The sequence below is a fragment of the Schistocerca serialis genome, chromosome 2 (assembly GCF_023864345.2).
Source record: "Schistocerca serialis cubense isolate TAMUIC-IGC-003099 chromosome 2, iqSchSeri2.2, whole genome shotgun sequence".
In the NCBI taxonomy this organism is placed as follows: Eukaryota; Metazoa; Arthropoda; class Insecta; order Orthoptera; family Acrididae; genus Schistocerca; species Schistocerca serialis.
In genome coordinates, this window is record NC_064639.1 from 495,542,047 (window position 1) to 495,562,950 (window position 20,904).

At 43.4% G+C, this 20,904-nt stretch overlaps 1 protein-coding gene across 1 annotated transcript in view; it reads right to left on the minus strand.

Moving 5' to 3' along the window:
• Positions 1 to 20,904, minus strand: part of LOC126457433 (glutamate receptor ionotropic, kainate 2-like) — a 234,632-nt gene that overhangs the window by 188,828 nt on the left and 24,900 nt on the right. Inside the window, exon 2 of the mRNA XM_050093704.1 lies at positions 3,564 to 3,791. Coding sequence (XP_049949661.1) covers positions 3,564 to 3,681 — 118 coding nt within the window. The 5' untranslated portion in view covers positions 3,682 to 3,791. The remainder of the gene's footprint in view (positions 1 to 3,563; positions 3,792 to 20,904) is intronic.

Here is a 20,904-nt window from a genome sequence, read left to right on the forward strand (position 1 = left end):
ACTTTCTTACTGGACATGGACCATACCCGACATATCTATGTCGGTTTGGGAAACAGGCTACACCAGCGTGCGACTGTGGTGCTGTGCAAGGTACCCCAGAACATGTGGTGTATGAATGCCACCTCTTCGATGATGTGGCCCATGATCTACGACAACAGCTACCAAACAGGGACACGTACCACATATTAAGAAGTGAAAACACTTTCAACATCTTAAATACTCTCACTGATGTGATATCAAAGAAAGTAATTAAGAACTTTCTTAGGGACAACCGTCAGTGAAGGACCAACACTTTTCACCGAATTAGACTCGTACACCCTTCCTGTACCGCCAAGTGGGGACCTGGCCAGCCGCCATACGGCTGGAATCCGCCTTACCTTGGACTAGGAGGGAGGGGGGTACAAAACACCGGATTTGACCGCACACCAATTGTGACATGTAGTTAGATTAGATTAGACGTAGAAGATAGAATAATACCTAGAGTAGACTGCAGCGACACCAACTTAAGGCCAGCCCAGTGCCAGGGGCACGCCCACTGGGATTAGCTCAGTGGGCTGTGGCCAACACCAGTAGGTTTATAGTAGCACTGGCACACCTGTAACGCTGCAGGTAGAATGTAGACTTAAATTAAGTAGCTTAGAATCCCATAGCGGTTAGACTAGAGTAAATAGTAACAGTAATAGAATAGAATAGTAATAGAAGTACCTGTAGTGTAGAATAAGCTGCATTAATTGTATTAATTGTATCATTAGTAAGACCCACTAATGTAGTTAGGTAGTGGGTTATATGAATAATGTAATGTGATGTTATGAATAAAGAATTTTTTAAAAAAAAAAAAAAACAGTTGAGTAAAGTGCGTATTACGAGTGCCTCGTACAGCTGGTAAATGTCTATTCAGACTGTTACACCACGAGGTTGGGAAACTTTACGCGTTAATGAGAAATTATTACTTACTTCCGTTGTCCCTCTTTGGCCACTTTTGCCCTCAATTTTTCTCATATTTTCACAATAATAAATAGTTTGTGCAGACTTGTCTCTTTAGAAGATACAGACTCTGTGTACTGTTGCATCTCACTATCCGTACATGACAACGAAAGCAGGCTTGATTATCTAACTTGTCAATAGAAAAATTTGGAAATTTGTGGTAAGATCTTATGGGACCAAACTGCTGAGGTCATCGGTCCGTAAGCCTACACACTACTTAATCCAACTTAAACTAACTTACGCTATGGACAACACACACACCCGAACTTCCGGCGGGGGAGAGTCGCCTCCGCTGCTTCCATTTGGTTGCCTATGCACGAAAATCGTGTCTGCAAGTTCCGTCAGGGGTACAACTCTCCTTGTTCAGGGCTGATCGACATTAGTACTTCCTTAAAGCGTTTATTAATGATTATATCAACAGTTGCAATATTTATTAGACTTGGTAACAGGTAGGTTTGTATTGTGGCATTCATCGTGCAAACATTTATAGAGCATATGTTGCCACTCAACGTTTATTATTAAGACCAGGCACAGTCAGTGCAGCCTCAGTAGGCCAGGCCTCAAAATGAACTTGTAAGAATCGAAACTAGTGGCCTAACAAATACTGCAACTGTTGAAAGAACCGTTAATAACTGCTTTAAGGAATTGAAATTAAGTTGCTGTTCCCTTTCAACGAAATGTTGAAGCTGAAGTATTAATTCTTCCACTTGTAAATGCAGACTGCAGTTTGCTACAGTACAGACACTGCACGCCAGGATTGCTCATGTCAGTACACAGCTCGCTAACTATACTGTATTAGTTAAGTAATCATCCCAGCCTCTATATCTCGTTGTGATTGCCTAACCTACAGTACAGTCCTAGCAATGACAGTCTCGCTACATGTATTCAACTGTCAGAGGTGTCAGAACGATTTTGACTTCCAACTCGGCCGTTCCGGGGCCGGGGTTCCTTACCTCAAATTGATACACTTACCCTTCTACATCATCGCTGAAAGTTTGTAACAAGGTCAACGAATCTGGGCGACCGAATGAACATATAAATATTTCCAGGATGCGAATATATTGCTTTAACCTCCATGCCCCTTATGTCTGAAAGACATGGGAAAGAGCTACAAAGACAAACGTATTCTCGTCCATCCCGCTTCAGTTTAACTGGCCGTTAATAACGTATCATGAAATTTTTGTTCGTTTTGTGCTCTTACCAGCGGCTGATCTTTCGCAGTTGTGCAATGCGTTGTGCGTGACTGCCATATCTATCATCATCCAAGGCCGTGAAACGAAAATGGACTCATTTCTCAAGTTCCCACCAAGATATTATGGAGTTTTCCCTTCATTACCAGGCAATTTCCGGAACTTAAAAAGGCTCTCCCAAATGTCCTCAGTTGGGAACTCTTTTGCTCCACTCCTACTCCCAGTCCACCAGAATATGGCTGAATTGGAACCGAGATCTACAATGGACTGACTTCCGGGCCAGTAACAAGAAAAAAGAAACTATTACAATTCACTCACGCACACATACTTCTTATTTTTGTCCGAAACAAAGTTCTTCCAGAAACAAGCTGAAATAGGTGCAATCCCGAAGTTCTGGCTAATCGTTTTGGGAGTTTTTCCACGGTTATCAGGCAAATTCCAGATAGGCAGTCCCCTTCCAGGCATTCACAGTGAGCAACATCTTCAATGAAATTTGACTGAAAAGGCTCAAGACTTCTACCAACTCCTGTCCTGTAAACTTCAGTAGGGAATGAATAATTAAAAATGAAAATAAATGCCAATACGGTAGTAAAACAAAACTGTGGGAAAACTGGAACAGAAGAGAATCAAAGCATTTTACATATGATCCTAGACAAGAATGCTGAAAATTAGGTGGCCCGGTAAGATAAGGAATGAGGAGGTCCTCCGCAGGGAAAGGAATGTATGGGAAACACTGACAAGAAGAAGGGACCTCTGTTAAGACGTCGTGAACAACTTCAACTGTAGAATAGAGGACAGCAGAGGCTAAAAACTGTAATTCGTGGCCAAGTTATTAACAGAAACAGGAACATTTCCACCCAGAACCAATGATCAATTCGCAACAATTCTGTAGCAATAGTCATAGTTAGATTTTTGGTATTTGAGGACCGCCAGTTATGCAAAACACCGTTTTCCTCAGTAGCCAAACATGTTTCGGCACCACCGTGCCATCATTTGTGGGTTATCACTTTTATTTATTCTGCAATGTGAACATTTTTGTTACATGATTATAAAATTATCTGCATTTTTAGTTCAAACAACAGATCGTTTCTTTTTGTAAATACCTTTACATTTGGTGAGCATGAATTTTCTGGACCACTTTTGTGATAATTATTACAGGTAGCTTGTCACCTGCAACCAAACGAAGTTGATGAGAAAGTGTGGGTTTCTTTTTTTTTTTTTTGCTGAGAGTTAACCTACCTTCTAGAGTGGCGGGCTGCGTCAAACCAGTCAAAAGACTGATGAGTCACAGAAAAAAAATAAGAAAAGAAAAAAAAAGTTAGCTGGTGTTGACAACAGTGTTCTCTCAATGGGCCAGGTACCTACGAACATTCCTAGGCAGAGACTCACCGATGCGAATACTATAAACTGGTCTGCGCGCGGCGTGCGTTTCCAAAAGACATCCGACCAGCAGCGTCCACAGCCACGCCCACGTGCAGAGCGGGTGAGCGGTGCAGAGCCGCCACATGCTGCCCGAAGCTCTCACCAGCTTCTAGCGAGACTCATCGCATGGTGGCCTGGCGGCATGGCGTCACTGCAGCTGCACACCGGCTTCAGGAGGGTAAAGAGGCCAGCTACCTGCAAAAAGACACAAAAAGTGCTTCACGATCATGTCCACACTGTATTCTTTTTAATGAACAGGTTCTAGGCGCTTCAGTCTGGAACCACGCGACCGTTACGGTCGCAGGTTCGAGTCCTGCCTCGGGCATGGATGTATGTGACGTCCTTAGGTTAGTTAGGTTTAACTAGTTCTAAGTTCTAGGGGACTGATGACCTCAGAAGTTAAGTCCCATAGTGTTCAGAGTCATTTTTTAATGAACAGGCACCTGCACGAGACTGTGGAAAAGGATAGATTTTAGTGTACTGTCGATATTATTAGACACAGAGCACAGGCTCGATCTGAACAAGAGGAAGAAGGAGATCGCATGTCGAGACAGTTTAAGGAACCAGCACAGTATTCACCTCAAAAAATTCTGGAAACATAGGAAAACACAATTCAGGGTAATGTGTCCTCAGTTTTCTGTTTTGAAGAAGAACTCGAGCTTTCGATGACTTCCTTCAGTGTGACCGTTAGGAGCAAAGGGCTGTGGCCCCTTCCGATACGAAAAGCACCGACCGCGGCATCGCCAAAAAATACACTTGTCGCGGTGCTGCTCTCGATCGGAACCAGAAACTTAGGGTCATCGAGCGCCACAGCCTGCCCTGCAGTGCCCTACAACGACGATCACTTCAGGCCGTACTTCATCTCATCAAATCCTAGGCAATAATCACAGAACGCGCTTCCCGTTGCTTCCGTCTCCCCGCTTTCTATCTATCCATTCACAGCCATCCCGTCCATCTTACTAACACACTAAATTATCATGACTAAATATTAACCGCAAATTAACTTGGCACCCGGTCTACTAACCATCCAACAAAAAGCCTACAACAGACTGTACTTAATATGTAGGGATTACACTCATCCACACCTACAGAAGCCTTACTTGACCCAGCCTTACCTTTGCCAATACAACCTGGATCTCCACACCCTCAAAATTAAACCACCCCTTAGAAGTTTTTGGACGTTATGCACTCCATCTACCTTCTCCTCATGCACACCCCATAATCCTCAGAGTCTTGGTACCTTTTTGTTAATCCTAAGCATTCCGTAAACTCGAATATCAAAACCCTGGGTTTTTCTCCACCTCCACAACCTCCACATCATACAGAAAGGAAACTTCAACAAGACCCCTCTTCCCGACTTGGACATCAGTCGACATCTGCTCATCCTACCAACAGCAGCCACATCCGTCATGCCGTTTCCTTATATAGAGACGTCAGTATCTCGACCAATTTCGTGAACGTCATAAACCTATCCTCGTTCCTTCCAGTTACAGCCTCCACTTACATATTCCACTTCTGAGATCATCATCATCCCCACCCCTTCCCGATCCCACACATGCGTTCCATCTATCTGAATTGCCTGTTGTCGTTCATCTCTTCATAATTTCTTCGAACGCATACTGGGAGCTGACCTGGAGGGAGTTGCCAGAAGCAGCATCCTAATTATCTTAGCATCAACCACACAGCCATTAAGAAGTCATTTTATTGCACATTAATCCATTATTTTACATCAACATCTACAAGCCACCTTACCGGGTGTAGAGGAGGATACTTCTGGAGCCACTGACTGACCTCTCCTACCCTGTACCACTCGCGACTGGCGCCTGTGATGAATGATTGTCGGTAAGTCCCTGTAATATCTCTAATTTCTCGAATTTTCTTGTTGTGGTCATTTCGCGAAACGTGTGTGGGCGAAAGTAGTATGTTGTTCGACTCTTCCCGCAAAGTGATATCTCGAAATTTCAATAGTAAACCTCGCCAATATGCACAACGCCTCCCTTGTAGCGTCTGCCACTGGATTTTGCTGAGTATTTACTGTTTGTATCATAAGAAAACTAGATATCCATAATTTTAACATCATTTGGTTGAAGAGCACCAATAGGGCTGTTGCTAGCCGTCCCCATATGGACAGAATGAAATGAGCAATGAAGAAAAAAAGAAGCCGTGGATCCAGTTTTGTTCCTCCAACCAGATGCTACTTGGATGCCACCAGCAACCTATTCTTAGTATGACTGTTGCTACAGAATTGTTGCGAATTGATCATTGGTCCTGCGTGGATATGTTCCTATATTCTGTTAATAACTTGGCTATTCGACGTTTATCTGTACGAGTACAGTTTTATCAATGCTTAAAGCGAATTCTGTCTTGTGTTCGATAAATTGTGTTACGCAGACACTGCTACAGTACAGTTGACTACTGTATGGTGGTTGCTAACGTATTAGCCTTGTATCCAATAGCTGGTCGACCAATCCAAGTCATGCCGAAATGAATGAACTTGCATATGCTGCCAAAGGTTACGTCGGTGTCTGTGATGGAGGATCGCTACTAACTTTATCACTCGCGAACGTAATTAAATAACTTAGTGTACTTCTACGTAGACCATTGGTGCCTAAAGCCCGCTACTGTGCATAGATAAATTTGTTTCCGTTTTCTGAGGCTCAGTTTTACATTATGATCACGACGGTCTTCTTGATGTCACAATTTCACAATAGGCCGGTTCAAAGGGCAAGATATTTGATTCTTCAAGTGTAATTTAACGCTTGTTGTGAGGCTGTTCTCAACAACTACCGATTTGTCCTCTTGTGCTGTCTCATACCCCACTGGTGTTGCTCACAACTTTCTGAAACTGTACACATAACTCACTGACATTCACAAGGAATAATATAAATTCCAAGGACTCTTCATTGAAACATGACTGCTACTGAATGCAGCCCTTCTTTTATCGTGTTGTGTGTTCGGCATAGGAAATCTGTCCTAAGTGGGATAGGTAGCGGATCATGTTGAGTTGTCTACCATCTGACATGCCTGTTTTGAGAGAATGTCTATGAAAAACGTGATATTAAGGTAGCATTCTCTAAAAAAGGAAAACGCAAAACGTTTTTCGATTCCTATTCAAAAAAAGACGAGACTATTTTAGTTAGGAGCGTTGTCGAGCGTTATCGAGATAAAATTAATTCCCATATTAATTTAAAATAGACAGTTGTTGATTTGGACCTGCTTCTTGTCACTGTACGTGCTGTGTCTAACAAGTAAATCCGTTAGGTACGAGTCGAATTAAAACAAGCTATCTGCGACTATTAGGCAGTCGGGGTGGCACCACAGTCATGGTGCTGGGCTGCATGGAGTGAGGATCAATAGTCTACGATGCAACGTTCTGGTATTTAGATTTCTACATGGTCTCTAAAGAAAGCTGAAAAATAAACTTTTGCATGATGCACAATAAAAAAATTTAGTGCCAACAAGAAATTGTGTAGAAGAGCTATTAATTACTGTAAACTGAATGGTCAGTTTCATACCCAGCCTTTTATTCCCTCCTGTATTAATAATACTCATGCGAAAGTAGTATTTTCAGTCGTGAAAAGTAAGGAAGCCCATTGAATGTTGGCGATTTTGCGGACGTTGTTTTCTGCAGTTGTGATCGTACCTCTCTGCCCCCCCCCCCCCCCCCCCCCCGAAGTGAAGACGGTTGAACGACCAACGCTGTCAACTGTTCTTGAAGACAAGTGGATTTAAAAATCTAAAGGCGTTGAAAAAAACCTTCATTACTAGAAATAACAAGCTCTCCTAAGTTTCATTTTTGTCCACGGATGAATGTAAGCATCCCATTTTTTTTACTCAATGTACACGTAATATTTAAAATTCTTGTGATTGACTATGCTGTTTCTGTAGTCAGTAAGGTTTGGTAAAATAACACCATATGGTGACGTAATTTTAAGATTTTAAACTTGGTAAATTAACTGAAGTGCGTACTTCTCATGTGCTAAGAGTAATTATTGCTTTTGATGTTATATTTAATAACGTGGCTATCAGCGTCCTTCCTGCAGTTACCAGAGACGAATGTTATTAGGTCATATAAAGCTCAAAAAGTTCATAAGATACAAGTTTATTTAAAATACTCTCTGTCATTTTCACTCTTAGTCGCTCATTCGCGCTACGGTCGCAGGTTCGAAACCTGCCTCGGGCATGGATGTGTGTGATGTCCTTAGGTTAGTGAAGTTTAACTAGTTCTAAGATCTATGGGACTGATGACTTCAGCAGTTAAGTCCCATAGTGCTCAGAGCCATTCACTCATTCAGTCGCACTCAATCATCCTTAATTCCAAACTGGTATCCTGATCTTAATCCTAAGGTCTTCTAAGAGAGGACCACTTAGAAAGAAAAAAAACGGTTGTAATAATCAATTTAAGTGTTTTGTTTTATTTGTTTCTCCCATATTCGTAAACACTATTATACTCCCAAGCTTGCACTGGGCGTACTTTCCAGTTGCATGTACCATGCTACCACCTGCAACTTAGGCAATGATCTTACTAGTAAAAAGACTGCCTTTTCTTCTTGTAAAGTGTACGTGGCAGTGACCGTTACATGACACGTTTTGTATCCGTTTAGCAATAAAACTTCGTTGTTATCCTACAGTGAGAATCAGGGTTGTTTCACTGTGACTCCTTTAATAACGGCTAAACTAGTAACTTAGGAGCTTAGATGGCTGATGTACAAAAAATTTTGATGAGCCTGCCATCATAGAAACTAAAACAGAGCGCTCCAAAAACGACGTCACTGCATGTTGCAGACGGTGACAAAAGTCATGGGATGCCGATTTGCACAAATACAGGTCGTGGTAGTATTGCGTATACAAGGTAAAGAAGGGAAGCGCATTGGCGGAGCTGTCTTTTGTGCTCAGATGATTCACGTCAAAAGGTTTCCGACGTGATTATGGCCGCACGACGGAAACTAACAGGCTTTGAACGCGGTGTAGTAGTTGGAGCTAGACGCATGGGACATTCCATTTCGGAAATCGTTAGGGAATTCAGTATTACGAGATCGACAGTGTCAAGAGCCCGCCGAAAATACCAAATTTCAGGCATTACCTCTCACCACGGACAGTGCAGTGGCCGATGGCCTTCACTTAACGATCGTGAGCAGCGGCGTTCGCATAGAGTTGTCAGTGCCAACAGGTAAGCAACACTGCGAAATCAATGTGGGACTTAGACGAACGTATCCGTTAGGACGCTGCGGCGAAATCTGGTGTTGATAAGCTATTACATCAGACGACCGACGAGAGTACCTTTAATCCGCAGCGCCTCTCCTGGGGTGGAGACCACATCGGTTGGATCCTAGACGACTAGAAAACCGTGGCCATCAGATGAGTTCCGATTTTGGTTGGTAAGAGCTGCTAGTAGGGTTTGAGTATGGCGCAGACCCCAAGAAGCCATGGATCCAAGTTGTCAACAAGGCACTGTGCCAGCTGGTGGTGGTGGGCTGTGTTTACATGATATGGATGGGTTCTCTGGTCCAGATGAATCGCTCACTGACTGGAAATGGTTATTTTCGGCTCCTTGGAGGCAATGTGCAGTCGTTTACGAACTTCATGTTCCCAGACAACGCTGTCATATCATCGGGCCGCAATTGTACGTGATTGGTTTGAAGGGCATTTTGGACAATTCGAGCGAATGGTTTGGCCAGCTACATCGCCCGACTTGAATCCCATCGAACGTTTGTGGGACATTATCGAGAGGTCGGTTTGTGTACAAGATTGTGCACCGGCAACACTTTCGCAGTTATGCACGACTATAGATTCAACATGGCTCGATATTTCTACAGTGGAATTCCAACGACTTGTTGAGTCCGTGCCACATCGAGTTGCTGCACTACACCGGGAAAAATAAGGTCCGACACGATATTAAGGGGCATCCCATGACTTTTGTCACCTCAGTGTAAGTCTTGACGTTCTGATACTGTGACTAATGAACAAGCCTTCTGGGCTGCTGTTTCTGATACTTCAGTGGTCCAAATTCCCATTCTCCAGGACGTCCGGGATAATATCTCTTTCTTCCCTCGCTGCAGCAGACGGAGGGGAGTTTTCTGGGCTGTTTCATCTGCTGAGCACGTGGGCAGACGGCTTTCAGTGTACTAGTGTGGTAGGAGAAGACAGCGAACGCCGTAGTTTAAGTGCATGTTGCTTGCTGCATTATCCACAAAGTCACGTTTACCACTGCATCTAAGACACAGAATTGCTTTGGTAAACGGATCTCGAGTCTACAACGTGAACAAATCAGTCTCTCATACTGCTGTTGGCTCACGTAATTGTTTCAAAAATTCTGAAAATTGAAACTGGTGTATTCTCTCCCTCTCCCTCCCCCCCCGCCCCCCTCTCTTCTCTCTCTTGTTCCACACAAAATCTAATGTGAATATGGGAGTCATGAGATGCCAAGGTGGCAGTCGGCTCCAACCTGGATGGGCACTAGAATCTGGTCCCAAACATGGTCTAGCTTTGCGTGACTTGAGAATAGCTTTGAAGCACGCTTGTGGTGTAAAAGTGGCATTTGAATGCTGCGTGGAGTGACGGCGCTTGAAGGTCGGGCAGGAACCCACATTTGTGAACAGGGAAATGATCTTTTACTGCCCCTATGAGCTGTCAAAACATACACTTCATAATCAAAGATGCTGTATCGTGAGCAGCAGACACTACCGACACCAGATTCCCTATGGTGAAGGGACAGTTGTGAAGTATAGCTGCAACTCCCGACAGTGACTCTGTGATCTTCGAAGTGAGTATTTTTACTGACGGTGGCGGCCACTTGGTCAAAATGTTCCGTCATTGAAACTTCCTGGCAGATTAAAACTGTGTGCCGGACCGAGACTCGAACTCGGGACCTTTGCCTACCAGGTAGAGCACGTGCCCGCGAAAGGCAAAGGTCCCATGTTCGGGTCTCGGTCCGGCACACAGTTTTAATCTGCCAGGAAGTTTCATATCAGCGCCCACTCCGCTGCAGAGCGAAAAATCTCATTCTGTTCCGTCATTGTCTCCGCTGTGACTGTCGAGTTAGTTTGAAGAGAGTGTCTTCTTATAGGGCGAGTAATCGGTTACATCTCACCTCGGTCAATGACCCTCCTGTTGGCTTCCCATATTAAGCTACTTTTGTGTATTATTTAATATCGAGAAACACACACTCCGATCTTTTCTCACTGTCCTTATGATTTGGCGGCATCTCGACCCGTCTACCAGAAAATCTGAAAGAATCTCAGCTGTAGGCTGACATTTTGAAGCTGTGTAACTCATCAGTAAGGACAGGAAAAAACGCTTTATTTCATGCCTATATTTGGTGTTTTTTTTAAATTAATTGTTTATTTTGTCAATTTGTGTGTTATTTTCTGACAATTTGTTTTTCAAGCATGTTCTTTATTGTTCATGTCATTGTTTTCCAGAGTTAAATTTGAAATGAAAATATGTCATCACGTATATAAATGTATTGACATCACATTTGTTTACATTATCGAAAAGGATAACGTTAACATTAAATGTATTAAATCTCTTCAATTTAAGAAACAATGCCTTGTAACCGCACACCGCTCAAAATTTTTCAAAACGTGGTCATGACAACAAAGTCCTCGTGTGAGGCATTATTCATCAGGCCTGCAATACTTCAAAAATGGTTCAAATGGCTCTGAGCACTAGGGGACTTAATATCTGTGGTCATCAGTCCCCTAGAACTTAGAACTACTTAAACCTAACTAACCTAAGGACATCACACACATCCATGCCCGAGGCAGGATTCGAAACCGCGACTGTAGCGGTCACGCGGTTCCAGACTGTAGCGCCTAGAACCGCGTGGCCACACCGGCCGGCTGCAATACTTCATTATTTTGTGAAAACAGCCGCTCAGAGCATATTTTGAACGTGGACGCCAAATTATACGCTTAGTCCTGATGGCAGAGCAACATTCATCCGCCATGACACGGGTAGTCTTTGTAGATGGCCTAAGGGTTTTGGAATACGTGCATCAGCTGCTTGGTTGGTCACAGTCTTACTAGGATACACTAATTCCTGATTCGTATGCCGTTACTCATAAACAACCAGTTCGTTGTACCGAGAATAGTTTCCTTCACTGAGCTTCCGTTTCAACGATTTCCCTCTGCGCACAACTTGATCTCTTAGGTGTATCTAGATCAGGAAGCGGTCAATGGAGTGTTTCTGCGAAGCTATAGATCATATCACGAGATCTACAGTGGAGTACGATCCTGTACTACGTTTTGCACCCTCCCTATTCAGAAGGCATAAGTTTTTGAAGATGTGAAGCAGTCAATAACTTGACCGTTGGCGCACGTGCCGGTGGAACCGCATTGTAGGCTACGTACACCGAAGACCCCGGCAAAGGATGAACTGGCTGGGATGCTGAGAGATACTCTTCATCTGCGGTGTAAGGAGGAAGTGTAACACTGGAGCGGCTATTTGCAAGTAGTTGGTAAGGGTGAGACGCGAATACACCTAATCCAAGTTAGCCCTTTCCTTACAGTCAACTGCTTTCTCAAATGAGTCATTTTCACACTAGTCTGAGATCTCTAGTGAAGGATTATCTGATGACTCTGAAGAACGTTTCTTTTTGGTTTCTTATCATTTGTCCCGCTTTATTCCTTTATTGGTACGTTGGTGATGTTGAATGCCTTGGCTCTTTTTTTTTACGTTTTTTGTTGCGTTGTTGCCTTAGGTTGTTTTGGTTGTGTCAGAATTTGGCCCAACTGAGTACTCTTTGAACAAAAAATATGACTTTAAAAGTGCACCGGCATGAACATGTACTTCGAAACGTCCCCTTAGAAAAATTTATGAATGACTATGCTGATAAACCTCTTACATTATTTGATTTTCAAACAGCTGAGCAGAACTGAACGTAGTCAGACATTTCGCTCTTTACCTATTCTGATCAACACTAAACTGACACACAATATTTTTAGCGCAACGCGATCTGACTTTCAAAAACCCCTACAAAAGATTGGCCCTGACTAACAATAACCTATACCTTTCATGAATCACTTATCTCACAAAAATCTTGATTACTCGAACTACTGCAATACAGCGAGCGCCACTACTGCCAGCTAAATAAAAGATTCTAACTACTGAAGGCACTAACTACTGATAGGCATAGTCAGCAAATGAAAGATTTTGATAGGGAACAAACAATGTATATCCGCTCTTAAAACTCTGCCATCTCACTCCCCACAAAAATCTTCATTACTCGAACTACTGCAATACAGCGAGCGCCACTACTGCCAGCTAAATAAAAGATTCTAACTACTGAAGGCACTAACTACTGATAGGCATAGTCAGCAAATGAAAGATTTTGATAGGGAACAAACAATGTATTACCGCTCTCAAAACTCCGCCATCTCACTCCCCACATCCACAACTGCTGGCGGCTCACCTCCAACTGCGCAACGCTACGCGCTGTTCACATCCAACTGCCCAACACTACAATAGACAATATTTCAACAATGCCAACCAGCCACAGACTGCACACAGCACAGTCAGTGATTTTCATACAGAGCGCTACGTGGCGTTACCAACATAAAAACCTAAACAGCCTACTTACATCTAAACAGCCTACTTACAACTTGTGCTTGCACGACTTGTCTGCACCAGTGTTGTTGTTCCAACTTTTACTTCAGTCTTATTCATTACGGGCGAGAAAGACGAAGCAAAAGCAGATGAGTTTAATGCCTGGAGTACGTTCTTCTCTTCATAATAAGGTATCCTCTTTGTGATTGCATCCTCCTTTGTTCTGGGAAAATAAGGCAGTCACGGCTCTGTACAGATGCTCATGATAATTGTCTATGTTTTCAGAATACTAAGACTGCGCGACGCGAAACGTCTTTCCTGTTGAGCCTCCCTCAGAGAATTAATGAGCGTTTGTGCGACAGTCCCACGCTGACTAAACAATTTATGACGAATTGTGTATCTTTTCATTGAATTTTCGTATCTCTACCTTCAGAATTGGGAGTCAAATTTTGTTCCGTGTAACAAGCCAAACCGGAGTTGCCAGGTTTCTTCTAAACAAGATCGGAAATGTTTTACAGACCTGATGCTTCTAAACTTCATAAATGCGGGATTCTTTTCCGAAGCTGATATATCTAAAGCTCATTAGGTCAAAGCTCAAATAAACGGCCAACTGTGGTGTCACCGCCAGACACCACACTTGCTAGGTGGTAGCTTTAAATCGGCCGCGGTCCATTAGTACATGTCGGACCCGCGTGTCGCCACTGTCAGAGATCGCAGACCGAGCGCCACCACAAGGCAGGTCTCGAGATACGGACTAGCACTCGCCCCAGTTGTACGGACGACTTTGCTTGCGACTACACTGACGAAGCCTCGCTACTTTGCCGAGCAGATAGTTAGAATAGCCTTCAGCTAAGTCCATTGCTACGACCTAGCAAGGCGGCATTAGTAACATTGCATGTATCTAAAGAGTCTCACTTGTATTGCCACAATCTCCAGATGTACCAAAAGGATGGATTAAAGTTAAGTATTCCAGAAGCTACGTACTTTTATTTATAGCATTCATTACGTATCCTGTTTCAGACCTCACGCCATCCTGCTTTAGCTTAGCGTGTGCCTTTCGGCTTCCTCTCATTGTGTCTAGGCTGTCTTGTCTAGACACAACACCAACAATTACTCGTTTATTACTTTCAATCGTTAAATAGTTGCAGCCATATGGATCATGAGTGCAGGGTTGCAAAGACAGCTCTCTTCGGACTAAAAGCAGAATTTTTAACTTTGGTTATGTTTACAAGACTGCATTTAATTTAAGGGAACATACTAAATTACGTGAACTATTATCCGTGTTTGTGTAATCCCAATAAGTTTTAACGGGGAGTCGGTGGACATCCTAGAGAGGCTCATGTTGCTTAATACGCCGGGGAAGGGGGCAGGAGAGAGTATATATTCACACTTCCGCTACTCTGAGTCAGGATTCTCCGAAGTTTTACTAGAGTGCCTGAGTCAGATGTCGGAATGAGCCTCTGAACAAAGCTGCGGCCGATTTCTTGCGCCACATTAGTAAATTTTTTTTTCTTGTCAGCATTTTATTTTTGTTAATAGCTTTTTAAAAGGATAAATCGGCTTAACACAAGGGATATATATGGCAGAGCAACATTCACTCCGCCATGACACGGGTAGTCTTTGTAGATGGCCTAAGGGTTTTGGAATACGTGCATCAGCGGCTTGGTGGATCATATATATATATATCTTTCCTTGGTTTGTGTTTCCACATTGTATCGATTACAAGTAACGGGGATGATTGCGGGGATTCCTTAGATGGATGCAGCTTGTTGACACATGTTTTCCTGTGATTGGCGTCCCGTGAAATTCGATGCTGTTCCTCTTCAATACAGGACAAGCATTCCGAGTATGTAGAATCTCGTTTCCCAATGATTTATATGGCTGTATATATGACCATCCATAGAGCTTCGTTGTGTACGGTACTTGGCTACTGCTTGCTGTCTGGCCGCATCAGTTCCCAAACGTTTAAATAGCGTGCGTTCGTCCTATCAGTGGTAGTTACTTGCTGGTTGAGAAAATGTCACACGTCCTGCGTTGGTCCACAAACCGGTGCACTAGCGAGAGTAAGTTTCCGCGTTCGCGCCAGGCGGCTGTTGCACTGATGTATATTCTGTATAGTTTGTCGCTCATAGGGATTTTGTCATTAAGAATCAGATACCATTGTCAGTCAGTCCGTGGAGGCAGGAATGTCTGGTGAATATTTCTCCACAGTACTACCCAGTTCACCCGCGGTTCCCTTTCTTCAAGGGGGTTTCCTGGTGCGGTCTTTGTCATGATTTTGTATAGTGTCTTCTTAAGAAGCTGTGAGGTGTTTGGATATACTGGTGCGCACATCACTAAATTCAGGAGCGTATTTCCGGATATGCTGGTGTTCTGGTGGAATCGTCACTAGGTGTTGTCATCACAAATGGTTCAAATGGCTCTGAGCACTATGGGACTTAAACTTCTAAGGTCATCAGTCCCCTCGAACTTAGAACTACTTAAACCTAACTAACCTAAGGACATCACACACATCCATGCCCGAGGCAGGATTCGACCTGCCACCGTAGCAGTAGCGCGGTTCCAGACTGTAGCGCCTAGAACCGCTCGGCCACACCGGCCGGCTTGTCATCCGCAGCACCCTTACAGCACAGCAATATCACGATAATATTCTACGTTCCGTTTTGTTGCCTTTGATGTCAAGGCGTACATTTCAGCAAGATAATGCCTACCCGCGCACTTAGGATTTTTCTACTGGTTGTCTTCGTGCCTGTTGGACCGTAGCTTGTCCAGCAAGGTCGGGAGATCTCTCCCCAATTAAGAACGTTTGGAGTATTAATGGCAGGACCTTCCAATCAGCTTGGAATTTTGACGATTTAATGCACCTATTAGACAGAATTTGGCACGAGATCCCTCGGAGATCATCCAACAACTCTGTCAATCTGGCTTGCGTAAGGGCCAGACGGGTACAATCGAGTTACTGGCTCCTCAATTTGTCACGCTGTATCTCTTGAATAAATCATCCACTTTTTCCTAAACTGTAATCATTTATTTGTCTGTACATGTAAATCACACCTACCGATTTCCGTCTAATTCGGACAATTCTTTCGTGATGCGTCCTTTTTTCTTCTTAGATCGTATTTATAACTGTCTTTACAATCGTATCCAAAATGCTGTGGTCTATGTTCTCCTTCGGCTGTGTCGTATCTGAAGTCATAGTACAATGGAATGTTGTATGGGGAAGATCGTGCGTGAAGACGCTGTTTTCTTGCCTAGTGGAAGAAGAGTCACCGCCCGTTTCTCGGGAAACTAGAAGGACGCAGCGGGTGAGTGAGAGTGAGAGAGGGGGGTGGGGATATGTGGAGGGAAGAGTGAGACGGAAAGCGAGAGTGCGGCCAGGGCGGTCCGGCCGTTTGTGCGGTTGCCAGGCGGCGGCGCGCCAGACGCGGCCTCACTGGTGCGTCGCCGCCCACACCCGTCTTTGCCTTGTCTCTACACTCAGCCGCCACAAAAACTGCGCACTTGCAACACACTGGCGGGCAACGGCGGAAAGTCGTAAAAAGTGCTACTACGCTCGTGATTCGTAATGCACAGTGATAAATGAGAGTGCGGCACTAAGATGAATTCAGCTGTAATTCAGCTTTTATATAGATATTAATTTTAATAATCAACAGACTCAGTTGCACCGTTTACCTAGAATTTACCAAGATTTCAGTCGGAACAACCCAACCTTCTTCAGAATAACAGTAACTACCGTTTGTCCGTAGTGGACATCGTCAAGCTAAAACTACAAATCCATAAATTATCGTCAGACTATAAAACTTATCTGGAACTGCCTCGGCCCCACTTCGCGACCGCGATGCGGCAGCCACGAGTGCTGTACTGGAACTATGTCCACTATGGACAAACGGTAGTTACTGTTGTTCTGAAGAAGGTTGGGTTATCCCGACTGAAACCTAGGTACATTCTAGGTAAACGGTGCAACTGAGGCTGTTGATTATTAAAATTAAAATTAATGTTTATACAGTTGATGACAGGGCCGCGAAATGTTGAAGATATTTTATATAGATGCCTGGAAACACTATTTTCTTATGCAACTGACATTAAATGATGTAAATGTAGCTGCCCTGAGTATGCTATCCTCTGACCAAGAATGAATATGCATTGATGCACTACGTAGTGAACTATTACTTCATAGTGTTACCATAGGGCAAATCGCGATCGTAAGTAAATAAATAAATATTGAATAACTGTCGAGCCGCATGATGTTGTCATTTTTGAGATCCAAAACAGAGGAATCCAATAACAGCAGTCTAATAATAAATTAATAAATCAGCTTCTGGCATTAGATATGGATTCCTGAAAAAGGAAGGTAGGGACAACTAGTTTATCAAGAAAACAAACAGTAATAGGAAAATCTACCGGTTCGAGAAGTGAGCAGATAACATTATTAGGGCACAGATATGGTACTTTGAAAAAGAGCAACTTAAAATTATCGAAGAACACTTTAAAAAATACACGAATGTATTACAAAACATTCAAGAACGGTTTGTTTGGATATATTCTTCATTAGTTACACTTCAGGAAATGAAATGGAAAACTCGCACTTTACACTGAAGGAAACTTTAAATTACTGACAGCATATTATGAAAAACTGTGACAGACCGATCAAAGAAATGGAATTCCATGATAATATTCCAAATGAAAACTGAAAACCACCAAGCGTCGATATCATGAAAAATCACTTCAAACACTTAAAACATAACAAAGGCCCATGTGAAGCTGGCCTCGCTGCAGAGATTCTAAAAGCCAATGGATATCTAGGCGCGGCCCCCTGCTTAGGTGAGTGGTGACGTGTTTGCCTACCATGCCACAGGCAAGGGTTCGATTCCCGGCCGGGTCGGACATTTTCTCCGCTCGTGGACTGGGTGTTGTATTGTTCTCATCATCCTTTCATCACCACCGTCACGCACGCCGCCCAATGTGCTGTCATCTGAATTAAGACTTGCAACCCGGCGGCCGAACTTCCCCGGTTGGGACCTCCAGGCCACCAGTGCCACACGATCTTTTCATTTAATCTAGGTGACACAATTACAAAAGAAAAACTAGATAAGGTCTGCGACACCGAAACAATACCACAAAAGTGGAAGGTTGCATTAATTCACGTGCTTCATAAAAAAAGGGAGCAAAACATCTCAGTGATTACACATGTATTTCACTACTACCCTGTGGATGCAAAAACCTGTCGAAAGCTCTTCTAGACAAAATCAAGTCTTCCATTACATAAACAAATTGGACAGCATTAAGCCGGCCGGAGTGGCCGAGCGGTTAAAGGCGCTACAGTCTGGAACCGCCCGACCGCTACGGCCGCAGGTTCGAATCCTGCCTCGGGCATGGATGTGTGTGATGTCCTTAGGTTAGTTAGGTTTAAGTAGTTCTAAGTTCTAGGGGACTTATGACCACAGCAGTTGAGTCCCATAGTGCTCAGAGCCATTTGAACCATTTGGACAGCATTAAGTTCGTCTTAGGCAACTTTTAAACTCTTAAAAAATAATTAGGTGTACGAAAATATAGTAACAAGTAAAAGGATAGTGCTAATAACGGTTGTTTTTAAAAACGCATGTGGTCAAATAGCAAGAGACTCCCTTATAAGAATCCTGAAGGAATTTGCAGTAAACTGGTAATCTCCGAAAAGACGAGACAAACCCTTATAAATGCTGTATAAAGTTAAATTTCTCGAAACAACTTCTAATGCCATCCAAATTGCATCAGGGGTCAGACAAGGAGACCGTTTGTCGCCATAGTTCGAGTGTGCGCTGCGAGAAGTTATGAGAGAATGGGAAATAGAGGAATTAAAAGAAAAGGTTAATAACTACATAAAGTTGAGTAGATCTGAAGAAGAAATAAATTGTTTAGCTTTTGGAGACGATTTCGCAATAATAACGGAACCTTAGAGAATGCAAAAAAAAAAAAAAAAAAAAAGGCGAAAACTTCCGAATGAGACAAATGAAAGGTGGGGCTACAAATATCGTTTGAAAAGACGCAATACATGACGAATGAATGTAACTCAACGATTTTAAAAACCAAGTATCGCAACATCACGAAAACAGACAACCTTAAATTCAGACTAAAAATCAAGAAAATCAAAGGTTTCCAGGAACGTAAAACAAACTGTAAAACAGTTGTTGTCAAATGGTCATAGGAGAGAGAAGAGCCGGCCGCTGTGACCGAGCGGTTCTAGGCACTTCAGTCCGGAACCACGCCACGGCTACGGTCGCAGGTTCGAATCCTGGATCGGGCATGGATGTGTGTAATGTCCTTAGGTTAGTTAGTTTTAAGTAGTTCTAAGTTCTAGGGTACTGATGACCTCAGCAGTGTGAAATTTGGCTCATAGGTGTCTACAGCCTTCCCCTGCAATGGTGCAAAAGCGTGGCAGCGTCGGGCTCGGCGACGCTTCAGACAACAACATGATGCCAAGGTGACATCATTAATCCATCTTACACCTCACATGATCTTCTGAGCTCTGACCTTTTTTCCGCATGTGTCGACGCCTTGCTGTCTGTAGCTTCGCCGAACCCACTGATGACTTTGCAGGGCGCCAGGATTTCGCCCCATTACAGAGGAAGTTGTAGTCACCTTTCAGCCAAATGTTACACTTCTGCATCAATGGAGGAAAATTGCGGGGTTTCAAAAAAGTAACCCTTTGATTCTTTTGCGCAGTGTTTTACGGAAAGATAAGAAGTACCCAACTGGTAGCTACGTGAACTATGGAAATGTATCTTTATGGCTAAAAAAATAATTATAGTAATTGTTTATATTCCATATTGTTATTGTTAAGTACTAAGTACGTCATTGACCGGATTTCTGTGGTAATTGGTTGCGCAGAAAGGAGAATAGATGTGCCGGTTTTCGTCAGAACGAGGTATCTAGGAAAGCGTTAACCAGTTGACAAGGATGGTGTGTCAGTGCTATAGTCCAAAAAGAAATAAGTATGGATACAATAAGCATTAAAGGATAAATTGTCAACGTTTCGTGAACTACAGCGGTTCTTTAGGGCTGAAATTGTCGAGCTATGGGAGGTTGCCTGATCACTTTGCCAAGCTCACCACAATTTGGATCTTTATGACCAAAATTGTAAAGTAAGTGGAAGCTGCTGTAGCATGATGATCGCTCGAAAGTTAGACGTGACCATTTTATTCCTCCCACTGGCCCACTCCGAGCGTGGGATTCCTAATCACGAACGGGACATTGAATTTCAATGCTATTATTACGATGCTATTACGAAGGAATCGAGGTGGTGTTACTGGCTTTGAATCAGCAGGTGGCGATCGTGATTCAGATACCTCATGGCTCTCTAAATAAACAAGCAAACTACCACCTACTGCGGTAAAACTACACTCGTGCTCATAAATTAAGGATAATGCTGATACATGGTGAAACAACGCTCTGGTGGGCGATTTGAGGGTTTAAATCACCTCGGGGTGTGACCATGCGTTGCATTTGACCCGCGGTCGTCGCACGGTGACTCTGGCAGCAGTCCACATAAGCAGAGGTGTTTTGGTGCATGTCAGAGTACGGTGCAGCGAGTAAGGGTGCAGACGTTTCCAGGCGTGCTAATGGTGACTGTGTGTTGAAAATGGCTTAAAGAACACATATTGATGACGTTATGAGGGGTAGAATACTAGGGCGACTGCAGGCTGGTCAAACACAGCAGGTCGTAGCACGGGCCCTCTTTATGCCACAAAGTGTGATCTCAAGATTATGGCAACGATTCCAGCAGACA